At 42.2% G+C, this 14,448-nt stretch overlaps 2 protein-coding genes across 6 annotated transcripts in view; one reads left to right on the top strand and one right to left on the bottom strand.

The window, feature by feature from the left end:
* Positions 1-6,767: 6,767 nt before the first annotated feature.
* Positions 6,768-11,839, bottom strand: COMMD2 (COMM domain containing 2). Its single transcript, XM_084529448.1, has 5 exons — positions 11,176-11,839; positions 10,985-11,062; positions 10,374-10,456; positions 8,970-9,143; positions 6,768-8,577 (listed from the first exon to the last, which is right to left on the bottom strand). Exons 1-5 carry the CDS (start codon positions 11,240-11,242, stop codon positions 8,380-8,382), a joined length of 600 nt encoding a protein of 199 aa, XP_084385574.1. The 5' UTR covers positions 11,243-11,839; the 3' UTR covers positions 6,768-8,379.
* A 160-nt stretch (positions 11,840-11,999) lies between these two features.
* RNF13 (ring finger protein 13) overlaps positions 12,000-14,448 on the top strand; it is a 28,443-nt gene continuing 25,994 nt past the window's right edge. The window contains exon 1 of one of the 5 annotated variants that reach the window (XM_084529436.1): positions 12,000-12,066. The gene's annotated coding sequence lies outside the window, so the exon portion shown is untranslated. Of the gene's footprint in view, positions 12,137-12,160; positions 12,342-12,789; positions 14,266-14,448 lie in introns of those variants that run through there. The other 4 variants (XM_084529435.1, XM_084529437.1, XM_084529438.1 and 1 more) reach the window with 4 other exon arrangements.

Below are 14,448 nucleotides of genomic sequence, written 5' to 3'. Positions count from 1 at the left end.
AGTATTTCAGTCGCACTTTTTACTGAACAGAATGATTAGCTGCTATTGTACCACTTGGTATAGGCTAAAGTATCTTCATTCACTAGTCTGAAAGTGATTAAAAATATAAGAACAAATTCTCATGGTGTTGTTTTTATTACTTTTTAAAAGAAGAATAACTTCCTTCTTTTGGCACAAAGATAGGATATGACCACCAGCACTTAAAGGAAATGATTCAATATGCTCAGGTCCATGGAAGGCAATGGCGTTTCAGTGGGTATGGAATTAAGTGACAAAGGAACCGAACCAAAAATACGATGTAGATAGCCTCTTTATCATTACTTCTTTTTTCTAACTATAGAATCATATGTCATAAAAATATAAGAGCATACCATTATTTTATCTCAATTTCATGTGCTATCCAAATCTTTTTGAATTGTACAGTCATTTTCTTGTTTAACTAAAGGATTTATAAATGTACAGTCCTGCAAAAGTACCCTATCTGTAGCATTTCTTCTAGCAGCAAATTCAGTCTATACTTCAGTGGAAAGCCAAGCAAACAGATCAGAAGAAGTAAGTGCACTTTCAAATGTACCCTTAGGTAATGAGCATCTAATGACTTAAAGAAAATGACCATGTTGACATTTTTAATCTGAAGCCATCGCTGCTTTGTACCAAAGCCCAACATACATTAATTTTATTTTTTCTGAGAAAGACAGCATAGGTGAAGATCCATGTATGATATCTGTTAGAAAACTTTCAGGATTTCCTTGAAAAATCTGATGGTTCATGGGTAACTAAGTAACAATTGAACACTGCAGACCAGGAAAAGTGTGTGCACTTCCTGCCTTCTGTTTGGGTATGTGCTGCACAAAGAGACATTAAGTGGTGATTAACTACATCTACTTGCTTTCATATACTTTATCAAAGAGCAGTCATACATAAAAAAAAAAGCTTATATTCCTCCAAAGTAAATAAGAGAGAACAAAAAATAAAGTGAAACTAAATACGTTACACAAAGTTTCACTACACAAAGGTATACATGCACTTAATAGGCATGTATTTAAAATTAAAACATCATGTAGTTTGTCATGCAAATCAGTATTTTTTATTTGCATTCATGGCAATTGTTTATGGTTTATTAGACATTTTTATATATTATGCTATTGCTGTTCTGCATTATGCTACTATAGTTCTACATTTACCTAATTTTCAAGGGACTTCTTGCTGCAAAGGTATACTTAAGTAAATGCATTGTGTTTTTTAACAAAGGCATTGGTGCTTAAGATTCTGTTTTTATCTGTGTGTTCAAAACTATTTGTTTATCAGCTAGCTAACAGCTTTTAGACTTTGGTTGGTACCTCTGTACCTCCATAGTATGCAATGCATAGCCTATGTAGCTAACTCTGAAGTGGTTTATTTAATACACAAACCTGGTATATATTACCAGGTTTCACCAGAACAGCTATGTCAGCATATCTCCCCAGCCAACATCACCAAGCCAGCAAATCCTATACCATAGACAGTCTGCTAGAAAGAAAAAAAAAAAAGTTCAGTTCACGTTGTTTTGTAAGTTAATGTAACTTTACTGGCAAGAAAGCTATGTGAATATCTATAGTAGATAACTGCTCAGATATTCATTTCAGAAACAGCTATGCTAACCAAAAAATTACACCAATATTTGTATCTCAGAGGTTATTCTCCTTACAGCAAAGTTGGTGGAATGAGACATACAAACACTGCTCATCCACATCAGTATGAGTCAGTCAAACACTTGAACAGTTTGGAACAGTGATCTGGAAAAACCTGTAGTGTCTAGTTTGCAAACAGCTGAAGCCATGTCAGATGTCACCACACTAGAGCTGCTTGTTTCAGCTTCTGTACTGAGGTTATCATGCCTCCTCCCAAGAAGATAGTGGAAGAAAATACACAGGCATACCATAATTGGTTTGTTTCAGGTAGCTTAAACTACTGATGAAAAGAGCTTTGCTAATACAGCTGACTTCGTACTTAAATGAATTAGGAGACAAAATCACATCTGTGTAAATGGGGGTAATTTTGTAAGGATAGTAAAACAGCTAGCTTTTAGAAATCTAAGATATTCAAGACAAATATGGAAGATGGTTTTCGTCCAAGTTCTATGGGATAAATAAATCCTAAAATATTAATGTAAAATAAACTGACACCTGATCTGCTCTGGGTGTTTCAGAGTAAGTATCCAGAATTGCAGAAAGAAAGGAATTGTTTAACACAGTTAACAACCAGTATGATCTTACTGGTCAGCATTCTGGAACTGTTATGCCCATCTGGCTCCCTATATGAACATTGATGATGATACCAGAATAATTAGCTAGCTAATGAGACTAAAATGCACAGGAGTAGTTATAGAGGAAGAAAAACTCCAGCCTGCAAACTTCAGCAAGAGAGTAGCATAGAGCAGTGTTGAGAATCATAACTGCAGGAAAAGTATTATTTTCTAGCATAACTAATTTAACTTGCAGAAAGATTCAGTAATTTTATTTTATTTTATTTATTTATTTATTTATTTATTTATTTTGTAATAAGAACTGCATGTACATGGAGAGAATTGTCTGATGTAGATTTTGTTAGGAAACAAAGCTAATTGTTTAATCACAATCAGATTTGATATTTTAGGAGAGTCTTCCAGTTTGACTTTCCTGTGTCCAATAAAGAACACCTGTGATTTGCTGTAGCTCTCCTGAGCAATTTGAAACAGGCTAAATATTTTGACACCCTATTACTGCTTACAACAGGTTTTGTGTAAGCAGCAGCTGAGGGCTTTCTCTAAAATTTTCTTGAAACACATAGCACATGGCTTCTGCTACAACCAGACCTAATGGAACAGAAGTTTTTTGGGTTATCTTATGGCAGACCTATGAACACAGGATGGTTGAAAGGTCAAGTAGAGCAGTTCCTCAACTTCTGCAGTTCTGGTATTTTAAGTATGTTAGCAATATGAGGAATACTACTTTGAGTGTTCACACACAAACACACTTTGGAGTAAGATACAGATTCCATAAAGTGAAATTCTGTTTTATCCTGTTTACTTAAGTTTTTGTTTACCAAAAACCAAACGAAAAACAAAACTAAAATAAATACAAACAAAACAAAGGAAAATTTTTGACAAAGCAATAAATAGGCAAAGGAAAAGAGTAAGATCAGTGGAAGGTTCTTACATATTTAATGATGAAAAAAATGTATTTACCGTGTTTTGTAGGATATTTGGTCACTACAGCTAATATCTTAGCTTGAATATTATTAATTACATGTTGGGAGAACCAGGATGCAAACATTTAAAGTGGTGGTCCTCCTACAAACTTCCAGTAATTTGATAAATAGATTGGAGGATTGCCTGTCCTTATGTATCTAGCATAAGTTGTGCAGGTCATAGTGCTGATGATCTGGGTAATTCCTAAAATGCATTCTAAAATTCTATTAACACAGTACAAACTGAACTTTTATGCATGTAAAAGCAGTCTGCTCATTACTCAAGCTTCAGTACAACTACTGGTAATGTTTAAAAACTACCATATTACAAATAAATCAAACCACAGAACCCTACACCAAAAAATAGCGTCTTCTGTTGATACAAATAATCTGATGGGTGAAATTTCAGATTTCAAGACATAAGTGCAGTCCTCAAATTGACACAATTTACATTTATCTTGAAAATAGAACAAGCAACAGTATTAACAAAAATTGTGCTGTAATATGACAGACCCTTATCCCAAAGCCAAACACAGAGTGACAGGAGACTTCCTTCCGTTTATTTAGATAAGTAAAAAACAACAGTTTTAGTCATGGAGCTTTGCCAGGTCATTCCTAATCTTGGACTTCCCTTCCTACACACTATCCATTGTTAATATTACAAAGTCACAGTATAGGAAATGGGCACTCTTATACAAACTGGAACAAAATCACCATTTATACCTTTTAGTCTTTACGTGGACACATTTCATCAACAGTAATATACTTGAAACAGGTCTAGTACATTTCAATATTAAATTCAAAAGATCATTTTAAGACAAAATCTTAGAGTTTGAAAGGTTTTCTGTTAAATGAGAACCCTAGGCCTGATCCAAAAATCAGGTACTGATTCATGTGTGTTAATGTAAACCAACTCCATACCTGTTTAAACAAAAAGTTTCCCTCATACAACTCAAAATACAACTACTGAATTGGAAAGACAGAGGAAAGGTGAAAGAGTATTCGGTCTAGTACTCTAAAAGCTTGCAAGAAGGTGTGACAGAGACAAGAAGTACAAGAAAATAAATCTTGTAGGAGAGTCTAAATGTGCTTCACAGATTGGGGAATTGATTGAAACTTTGATCAGAAACTTAGTATATTTTAAAAAATGGACAGTGATTATACATAGTTCATTAAAAAAAGGTTAAAGAAAAAAGAGGAAGAACAGCATTGTTGCTTGAGTTTAATCAATGCTTAAAAGAATACAAATATATTACAATGCTGAACAATGTCACCCTGAGTTTAAAGAATTGGGTTATATTATGTTCTTGGCTAAATGTTTTAACAAATTCTTTATTAGCAGGTTGAAGAAAAAAGAACAAAAAACATACAAACATTAAAACAAACATACAAACAACAACAACAGCAACAAAAAAACAACTAAACAGTATTTTTTACAGCCATTTTAAATACTGAAAGTTTTATTGTTTTCAGTTTAAAATTGATCATGAATTTGGAAAACAACAGGTGAAGTCCACTCCAAGCTGAGTCCTGAGACTATGAACAAATCTTAATGGGAAACAGGCCTTGAAATTGATTTTGTAGTGAAACTTCTCCTTAGTTGATTAAACAAACAAACAACTTTCTGCCCTCTGCTGTTTAGACCAGTAAAAAAATAAACTGAGGTATGAATGAGAAGCATATAGCAAAGGGCTGAGCCTAACTCTGCTTTTCAGAAAGTTATTTATCTTACTCTTAAAATACTTGGACTTTTAGTTGTTCATGCATGTGAAAGTCAGCACCAGCACGAAGTTTACCTGAATTTAATGTCCTATCAGAAAAGTGCCAGGACCCATTCACAAGTTGCTTACTTCATAAAACCATAAGTTACTTGATGTACACAATTCTTTGAGACAAAGTTATTATTTAAATTAAAAACAAAACAAACAAAAAAACATTAACAAGTTCTGTAATAAGGATAACAGGTAATATCTTCCAAACTTAATAGGTTTCTAAAGATGAAATAGTAATACATTCAACTTCCTCACAGAATATTCAGAATTTAATTGATGCTTGTGAGTTGTTTTAAGGTTAAAATGCAACACCATCTACAAAACAAATCACAGAATCACAGAACTGTAGGGGTTGGAAGGGACCTCGAAAGATCATTGGGTCCAACCCCCCTGCTAAAGCAGGTTCCTCAGAGCAGGCTGCCCAGGTAGGCGTCCAGACAGGCCTTGAATATCTCCAGAGAAGGAGACTCCACAACCTCCCTGGGCAGCCTGTTCCAATGCTCCGTCACCCTCACCGTGAAGAAGTTATTTCATATGTTGGTGTGGAACTGCCTGTGCTCTAACTTGCAGCCATTGCCCCTTGTCCTATCCCCACACACCACTGAGAAGAGGTTGGCTACATCCTTCTGTCCCCTACCCCTCAGATATTGATATACACTGACGAGATCCCCTCTCAGTCTTCTCTTCTCCAGGCTGAACAGCCCCAGGTCTCTCAGCCTTTCCTCACAGGGAAGATGCTCCAGGCCCCATATCATCTTTGTGGCCCTCCGCTGGACTCTTTCCAGGAGATCCCTGTCTTTCTTGTACCGGGGAGCCCAGAACTGGACACAGTACTCCAGGTGAGGCCTGACCAGGGCAGAGTAGAGGGGGAGGATCACCTCCCTTGAGCTGCTGGCCAAGCTCCTTTTAATGCACTCCAGAATCCCATTGGCCTTCTTGGCCACCAGGGCACACTGCTGGCTTATGGTCACCCTGGCATCCCCCAGGACCCCCAGGTCCTTCTCCTCAGAGCTCCTCTCCATCAGGTTGTCCCCCAGCCTGTACTGATACTTTGGGTTGTTCCTTCCCAGGTGCGGGATTCTACACTTGCTCTTATTAAATCTCATTTGGTTTCTTCCTGCCCATCTCTCCATCTGGTCCAGGTCTTGCTGAATGGCAGCACAGCCTTCTGGCGTGTCAGCCACTCCTCCCAGCTTTTGCCAGAGTGTGAGTTTCTCCAGTGTTCACCTTGCTTTGAAGCTTTATCTTGCCCATCCTCAATTCAGCTCATTTTTGTTAAACAACACCAGTCAGGGTTGCAATATCTACCTGTATGCTATTGTAATAAGCTTCAAGAAAGGGAATTTGCAGGCTTTCTAATGACATACTGTAATTCACAAAATCCACTTGGAACCATCCATTTTACACATCAGCAATTCCTCCCATTGCCTTCTAGCACACGCTTCAGGACACACATATACAGAAATTATCACTATCTGCCATGACATCAACTATCTCTATGACAGCTAGTCGTCAGTAGTTAAAAAAAAAAAAAAAAAAAAAAAAGCTTAAGAGACAGAAAGACAAATGTGTTCACGTTCATAGGATAATAGTGAGATAAGACATAAAAAGCTTCTAAGACTTGTATCCAAGCTTTTATCTTTGCTGCCATGAGTTCCAGACTATGGCTATAGTAAGAAGAGATGGGTAAAGGGAAAACACATATAGTCCATTCTTGTATTTCACCTGAAAATATAGGTGAATTACATCAAAACAAACAAACAAACAAAATATAATGGTTCAGAAATCTCAAGTAAGGAACTTTTTATCATATTTATTTACCACATACTGTATCTGAAGAAAAAAATCAACATATACAGATAGCACATGAAACGCATTTCTGATTGATGTATGGGAAAGGAGATTGTTCATACTGTAGACAGGCTATGTAAAGCCACTAAGAGTAAGCAATGTTGCATTCTAGAAAACTGACTTTGTTAAGTGATAGTAACTGTTATTGATTACAGCACTTTTGCCATTCAGGCTTCATTTGAAGCAGTGTTTCTCGAAGACAGCATTTCTAAATAAAGAGAAAATAATGCATTTGGGAATGCATTATGAATGCGGGAACCCAATTACCACAGAAATTTACGGTGTCACTATGGAGGCCAATAAATACATAGTTTCTGCCAGAATCTGTATCTTAAGGTTCTCTTGCCTATTTATGCTCTCCAATATAACTTACAGGATTTCTGATACTTAGTGACAGTAGAACATTAATTAGTAATACTATTTGACCTTAGTCACAAAAGCTACAAAATACTGCATTTGAATACAAATGAAAAGTAGTTTTTAACATAATCTTTTGAGATCTTTCCAAGAAATAGAAACGCTTCATTTACTAGCTAGTCTTCCTTTATAAGCGCGCTATCTAAGTAGAGGAAAAAATTGTTGTATCACAACAGGAAGATGTGATTTAACAGAAGTTAAACCTTTTCTTAATTGGCGTAATAAGCAACAATTTTACTTTTGCAACTTTTCAGATCACCTTTACGTATAGAAATAATCAGTATGCTAACTTATGCTTGGGCCACTGAGTTTTCTACAGTAACTGCTACCTGTAGAAAGCATAAGCTTGCCTAGTAGAGCTTACAGCTAGCTTTGCTTAAATGGAAGTATTAGCTTGATTATGCTTTTTTTTTTTTTTTTTTTAATATAAGGTTGCCTACCTAACCTTACATGAGTTTTCCTGAAGCGCAGGTCTCACCAGAAAGCCAGGAACTAAGTTTTCATGACATACACCACTGCTTCATGAAGATGTTTCCAAGACAATTAATAGGTGTTGGGCAGAAGAGAATGGTAGAAGTGGTTTAACAGCCAGCCTGAGTTGACTGAACCCTTTGGAGGACAAGGGCGGCAGTCCCACAGATTTGTTCTACACATACATGGGTCTAGATGGAAGAAGCATTCCTGTAAAGTATCATTCCCACCAGCATAGGTATTTTTATTTCAATGCAGTAGGAAAAAAAAAAAAAAAAAAAATGCTTAGTAAATGTAAAAATAAATGCCCAGTCCCATATAATATTGAGACAGCTCTACTTAATATATAAAAGCTTTTAAAGTAGAGCTATACTAATTTAGAGATAAAGAAATTATTTGTATAACATTCGTATAACATGCTGACTTTCTACATGAAATTTCTATATGAAATTTCATGAATTTCTACATGTAAGTAAAGCAAAAGCAATTACCTATCATATCAGGCAGGTGCGTAAAGTTAGCACCAGAGGATATTCAGCCTATAATTACTGGCTCAAGATCCTGGCCCAGGAAAGCATTTCATCTGATCCAGATGTTTATTTTTATTGAAATGTTTTTGTAAACACTGACTGCCTAGTAATACTACAGTCATGAATTAATACTATTTCATGTTTCGTGCTATTCTCCTACAATGGTTTGTCTTCATTTCCCCCAAAGCTTGTTCCAATTGCTGGATTAGGTGGACGAGGGTAGAAGGGTCAGTTTGTAACACTTGTGCAGTTTGGTCTTCATTCTGATTAAGATGTAGCTTCATTGTCACAGCAGGCTTAATTTGTTGTCTCAAACTTCTGCTTGCAAGCTGCATATAGCATAGATGGAATGGGAGTAGGGATACAAATAACAACAACAAAAAAAAGAAGACAGTTATCAACTTTCATATCAACAATTCACAGCAGGTTTACAGGACCTGCTTCCAGGCCTGTGTAAAAATCTTGTATATTCATCCACATTAAAGATATACATTATCTATTATTTAATTATTCCATTTTATCTTTAAGCAATACCGATCCACTTTAAGACTAAATATATTTAGTATATGCTAACGTTCTTAAAGCACCTGTTTTAAATATATGAAAATACTGCTGCCTCTACTACTTTGAAACTACATAAATTTGTATCTTCACAGTTGCTTGCGTTGTTAAAAAATACAAAGTAAAATATACTGATTACCAATAAAATAATAGAAGTTACCTGCACATCTAGTCTCCATTCAAGACTGTGATAGCTGGGAAGCTTTGGTGCCAGCTCACTAAGAATGCTTCTGATCTCTTTTCTATTATCAAGGTAAAGCTGAAGCAGTAATTTGTTCAATTCTTCTGAGAATCCCAGAACACGAATGGAATCTTGGAAATCTATCTCAGAAATCTGGAAATTAACAATTCAGGCCTTACTACAGAACTATGTAATAATCGTTATTTCTTTCTCAATAAATAAAACTGTAAGTAAATGCTATAAATATGGTACAGCACAGTTACTTTCCTGCAGGAGTGTGTGAGGTCAAGTCTATAGCTAGGAAAATACAAATCATTCATGTAATTCGCCCATTGATAAATTTGAAAACAGAATGCAATAGAAGGGTCTGAACTTTGCCATAATGAAGCACATTTCTACATAATCAAATTATCAACAGTATGTTAATGTTATGTTGATACTCAAGTTAAAAATACTCTGAAATGATTTGCATATCTATACATGTAAGAAAGCACCAGGCACGACTTCAAGGCTTTGCATTGTATTAATTCAGGATAGTCCTCAGAAACTGATTCTGTGCAGTCAATGTCTGTGCTGATGAACTCAGTTCATCACTGTGGAAGCAGCTATTTAGTCAATACAGAAAGTCATATGTTACAATGCATTCATCCAGTAAAAGTATTCTGTGATCAACTATATTCTACCATAACACCACTGCAATTTATCTGTCAGGCAAGTTTCCTTACTTCAAGGCAAAATTCTGCAGTATTTCATTCTCCTCCATACCTACTCTTCAGAGCAATGTCTGCTTGAGTTTAATTTGCAATTGTCTCTGCACCCCTGTTCCATGTACTCTCATTGATATAATGATACTCTACCGTATCAATAATAAGAAGGCATCCCAATGGAGTTATTACCCAGCTGTAATTCTTTTAATATCTGCTTACATCCACCTAAACTGCTGATGTTAGGAGCTCTCAAGCCTAATTTATCAGACAACAAAAGGAATACTTACTAGGGGGTTAGCACAGCACACACAAAAAACATCTTCACTAAAGTTGTGTTATGTAAACAGACCTTAATTGGGAAGTGTAAACTTCTCTAATACAGATTAAATTACCGAATGTTCTTGCTATAAACAGTAAATATCTTGCTATAAACAGTAAAAAAATGCTAAGTTTTAGCGTCAAAGACACTGAATACAAATTCTGAAGTCATTCACGAAGATGCATCATTTTAGTAAGAGAACAGAAGAAACACCACTTCCATTAAAAAAATAAATAAATATCTGTATCAGAATTTTGTACTGGATTTTCCCCATTCATCAGTATTTTTGAAACAAGAATTGTTTAGTAGACACCACGTGAGTGTATTCCTGAATCTACCGCACAACAGTATCCTTACCATAAGCTTGGAGCTTTCAGTAAGAAGATACATTAGTCCTTCTACACCATGCTGTATGGTGTCAACACCAGTGTTAAGTTTTCCTGTAAAGAAAGCATAAACACCTTTTAATTCCTTACTAAGCCACCACAGTGACAACACACAAAACTGCAAATTTATCCAAAGCTAACCGGCAAAATATTTATAGGAAGAAATAAAAGCGGACAGTCGAGCACCTTTCAAGCAGTAACACAAGGGACCAAAAGTCACGTTAGGAACTCCCCGATAAAAAAGTAAATAAAGACTCTTACGGTATGACACACAGCACGCTCACGCAGCAGCTCGCCAAGCAATACATCGGTACGGATAGTATCACTTCACCTCAGCAGAGCAGGGCGCTGCAGCGGCCCCCGGCCGGGGCACCAGGCACTCGCTCCCGGCCTCTCAGCGCCCGGCCGCAGACGCCGCCCCCGTTTCGTTCCTTCTTCGCTCGCCCGCCAGCGCCAGCCCCGCCGCTGCCCGCGCACTCGCGACCCGGGGCCGGGGCCGCTCCGGCAGAGCCGCCCCGAGCCTCGCCGCAGCCCCCGGCTCCCCAGACCGGGGCCCGCCCCCCGGCGCCCCCCGGCTCTTACTGGCCGCCGTCTCGCAGGCCCTGGGCGCCGCGCCCCGCCGCAGCAGCTCCACCGCCAGGCGCCCCAGCTCGCCGACGGCTGAAACGAGAGGACACGGCTACGGCTGCGGCGCGGGTCCGGGGCGGCCGCGCCCGAACCGCCCCCGCCCCCCGCCCTCCGCCCCCCCCGCAGAGACGGGGGCGCCGCCGGACCTGCGGCGCCCAGGGGGGGCAGGCAGCCCAGGTGCCCCCTCTGCTCCTCCGACAGCACCAGCAGCATCGCCGCGCCCGCACGCCCGGGAAGGGGAGGGGCCGCCCGCGGCCGGGGCCGGAAGGAGCCGCGCCCGCAGCCGCGGGGGAGGCCGCGGGGAGGCGGGGGGCTGGCGGCCCGCGGGGCGCGCTCCTCCGGCCCGGCGCCGCGACCGGGGCACCGGCGGCCGGGGGGCGTCGCGGGCCGGGCGCCGCAGGGCCTCCCGCGGCAGCGGGGCGGCTGTCGGCTCGCGGAGGAGCGCCGAAAGCCCGCAGCGAGCCGCGCTGCGACGAGCCCGCGGCTCCCGCACGGCGCCGTGCTGCACGGTACCGGCACGGAGCGCCCGGGCCCCCCTCCCTGCCCTGGGTGCCGACCGCGGAGGGCGGGGGCGGGTCCCCGAGCCGCCGCCTCACGGCGAAGGAGCGGGGCGGAGCCACGCGGCAAAACGCAGGGAGCGATGGCTCCGAGCTGCCCTGCCGGCCGCACGGGCGCCGTGAAACCGCTCCGGAGCGGCAGGCAGCAACGCGGAGCCGAGCGGGGCGCCTGCAGTTGTCACACACCGCCCGCCGCGCCACAGCGAGCCGCCTGCCGGCGCGGGGCTCCCCCCGCACAGCGCCCGGCAGCGCCGCGCCCCCCGCCCGCAGCGGGGCTCGGCAGGGCGCGGCCGGGCCCCGCCCTCCGCCGCCCGCCTCTCGCGCTGGGCGGGGCCTCGCTCTGGGCCGCGGAAGCCCGTCCCGCAGCGTCCCGGAGCAGCGTTTGAGTGACGGCCCGAGCGGCCAATGGGCTGCCGCGAGCCGACGCCCCCTCGCTGCGCGGCGGCGAGGCGGGGCTTCCGCCGCGGCCGCCGGGCGGAGGTGAGCGCCATGGAGGCGGCCTAGGCGCGGCTGTGGGCTCTGCGCGCCGGGCCCCGCGCCGGGCCCGCAGGTGAGGGGGGCGGGGGGCGGCCGCCGGGCCCCTCCTGGGCCCCTCCCGGCGTCGCGGCCGCCGGGCCGCTTGCGGAGCCGTCGGTCGGTTGCGCAGCGCTTATTGCCTCCGCCCCGGCCGCCCGCTGCGGTTTCGAGCGGCCAGGCGGGGCCGCCGCCCGCCCCGGCGCCCGGGCTTCCCGCGGACACCCGCGGCGGGGGACCGGGTGAGCGGGGGGAGGCCGCTGCGGCCCCACGCGCTCCGGGCCCGGCTGCCGCCGAGGGGACGGTGGCGCTCGGCAGGCCGCGGGCGGGGCGCGGCGCGCAGCGGGAGGGCGAAAGGCACCGGAGGGGAATGGGAACGGGAGCGGGAGCGGGAGCGGGCCGCGCCTCCCCGGCCCTGCAGCACCGAGTTCCGTTTTGCGCGGGGGCTCGGTTCTGCGGGCAGGCCTCAGACGCGGGGGACGGAGGTCAGCAACGATGCGGTGGCCCCGGGCCACGGGAAGCCGCAGGCAGCGAGGTGCTGGGGGTGCCCGTGAAAGCTGTCGCTGGTACTCGGGTGACTTTGTGCTGTGCCCCTGGCATTTCGGGAGGTGCGCTTCGTGGGCTGTGTTTTGGCGTGGCAGCCCCGCCTGCACTAATGCTGAGTTTGTTGTGGGACGGAGTTTTTATCATCTTCGTTTGATGCTTGTAATAGCTTTAGGCTTCGTAGTCCCCTTTGATACTGAAATATAACTTCATTCTGGTAAATACAGATGTGAAAAATATATTTATTTTTTTTTTCCATGAAAGCGGAACAGCTGTTCTCTTGAGAGCTGGAGCATGAGCATAAGCATGTGGATGAGGAATTGATGTTTGTCGTGTTTTGCTGTGAAGTAAATTTTGAGTTGACTGAAAAATACACTTTGGAATAGTTGATGTTTGTATGCATTTGATGAAGCTTGGTTTGAGGGTAGTTGCTGAAAGCTCTGAATTTTCTTGTCTGCTCTGTGTCCCAAAACAAGCAGTTTCTTCATGTTCTCTGTCATATGTTTACTCCCAAGGCTTGTTTATGTTGGTGGATATGAGGCCAGTATTTTGACAGGATGCAGGGACTGTATCTAGAAGAACCTTTTTCCCTCAGGTTATATATTCTGATATGGGAATGGGTGTATTGGTGTTCAAAAACTGCTGTTCTTTATTCAGTGAAATCTTGAGAAGTGGTGTTATGCTCTCTACTTGGGTAAAAAGCTTAATCAGAAATTTGTTTTGCTGCCTTATCTTCAAGGGAAACGCCTTGTCTGAGGTATTCTAGGTTCATGTAGTTACTTAAGGTTGTCTTGCTGCCCTCAATGCATTCCCCTCCTCAGTTCTGAGCTGAGGTTCCTGTTCTGTCCTGTGACGGTGGTGTGCAACTGCTCAGCCATAGTTTTGTGAGTTCTGGGATGCAACGTGGTAGGGGGAAAAAACCAAAAGCAGTCTCAGATGCCAAGAGTAGCTCAGAGAACCCTGTCAATAGTCTGGAAAAACAGATGTTGTAAAGTGCTCAAGATAAATGCAGAAGTTTAATTTCATTTGTTTTGTTTACAACATAATCTTTAATTACATACACCTGTATTTCGCTGTGCTATAAGCTGCCTTGTTCAATTAAGTGTCTAGTCTATAAATGAACCACGGAATTTCAGGAGTTGTAGGGCTTCATTGATTGTATTTGAGGCAATAGTTCTTGGGTATGTTTGTGTGGAACTGGTGGAGAAGGTTGCACGTGCATGTTTTTTGCTTGAACAACTGAGTCTGGTATTTTGTAACAGCACTTAATATTATTTTAATGCTTTTTGTGCATTTTAAGGTATGTACTGAATTTATTGATTATAATACTGCAATAGTTATAAGTGTTACTTCTGTCATATTAAAAAAAGATGGCTTTTTTTGGATGGGTGCCCTTCAGTTTCACTGACATTCTGGTTGTTAGGAATGACATGTAAGAGAAACTGGTAAATCTTAATTTAGAAATAAAAATTCACAGATTTTGTAATTTATGACAACTTCCTCTGACTGTAACTTCTGTTCTCCTAACAGGTTGAAGGTTTCCCAAAGTATCACGTTTAAATGACGAAGTGAGAATCATAAGAGTTGTTTTCAAAAATAACAACTACTCCTTCCCTTCCAATAGTAATAATGAATTTTAATTTATTATTAAATCAAATTCGTTATTGAAGTCAACAAAGCCATGATTTTCAGAATGAGCTATTTTCAGTATGATGAAATTCACGTAAAACTATTTATATAAAAAGCCTCACTTGGTAGGTTTTCAGCAATGATGTAAACAATTTGGGCAACCTAGTGTAATTATTT

This window comes from Aythya ferina (assembly GCF_964211825.1).
Source record: "Aythya ferina genome assembly, chromosome: 9".
Lineage (NCBI taxonomy): Eukaryota > Metazoa > Chordata > Aves > Anseriformes > Anatidae > Aythya > Aythya ferina.
This window is presented reverse-complemented; position numbering and strand designations above follow the sequence as displayed.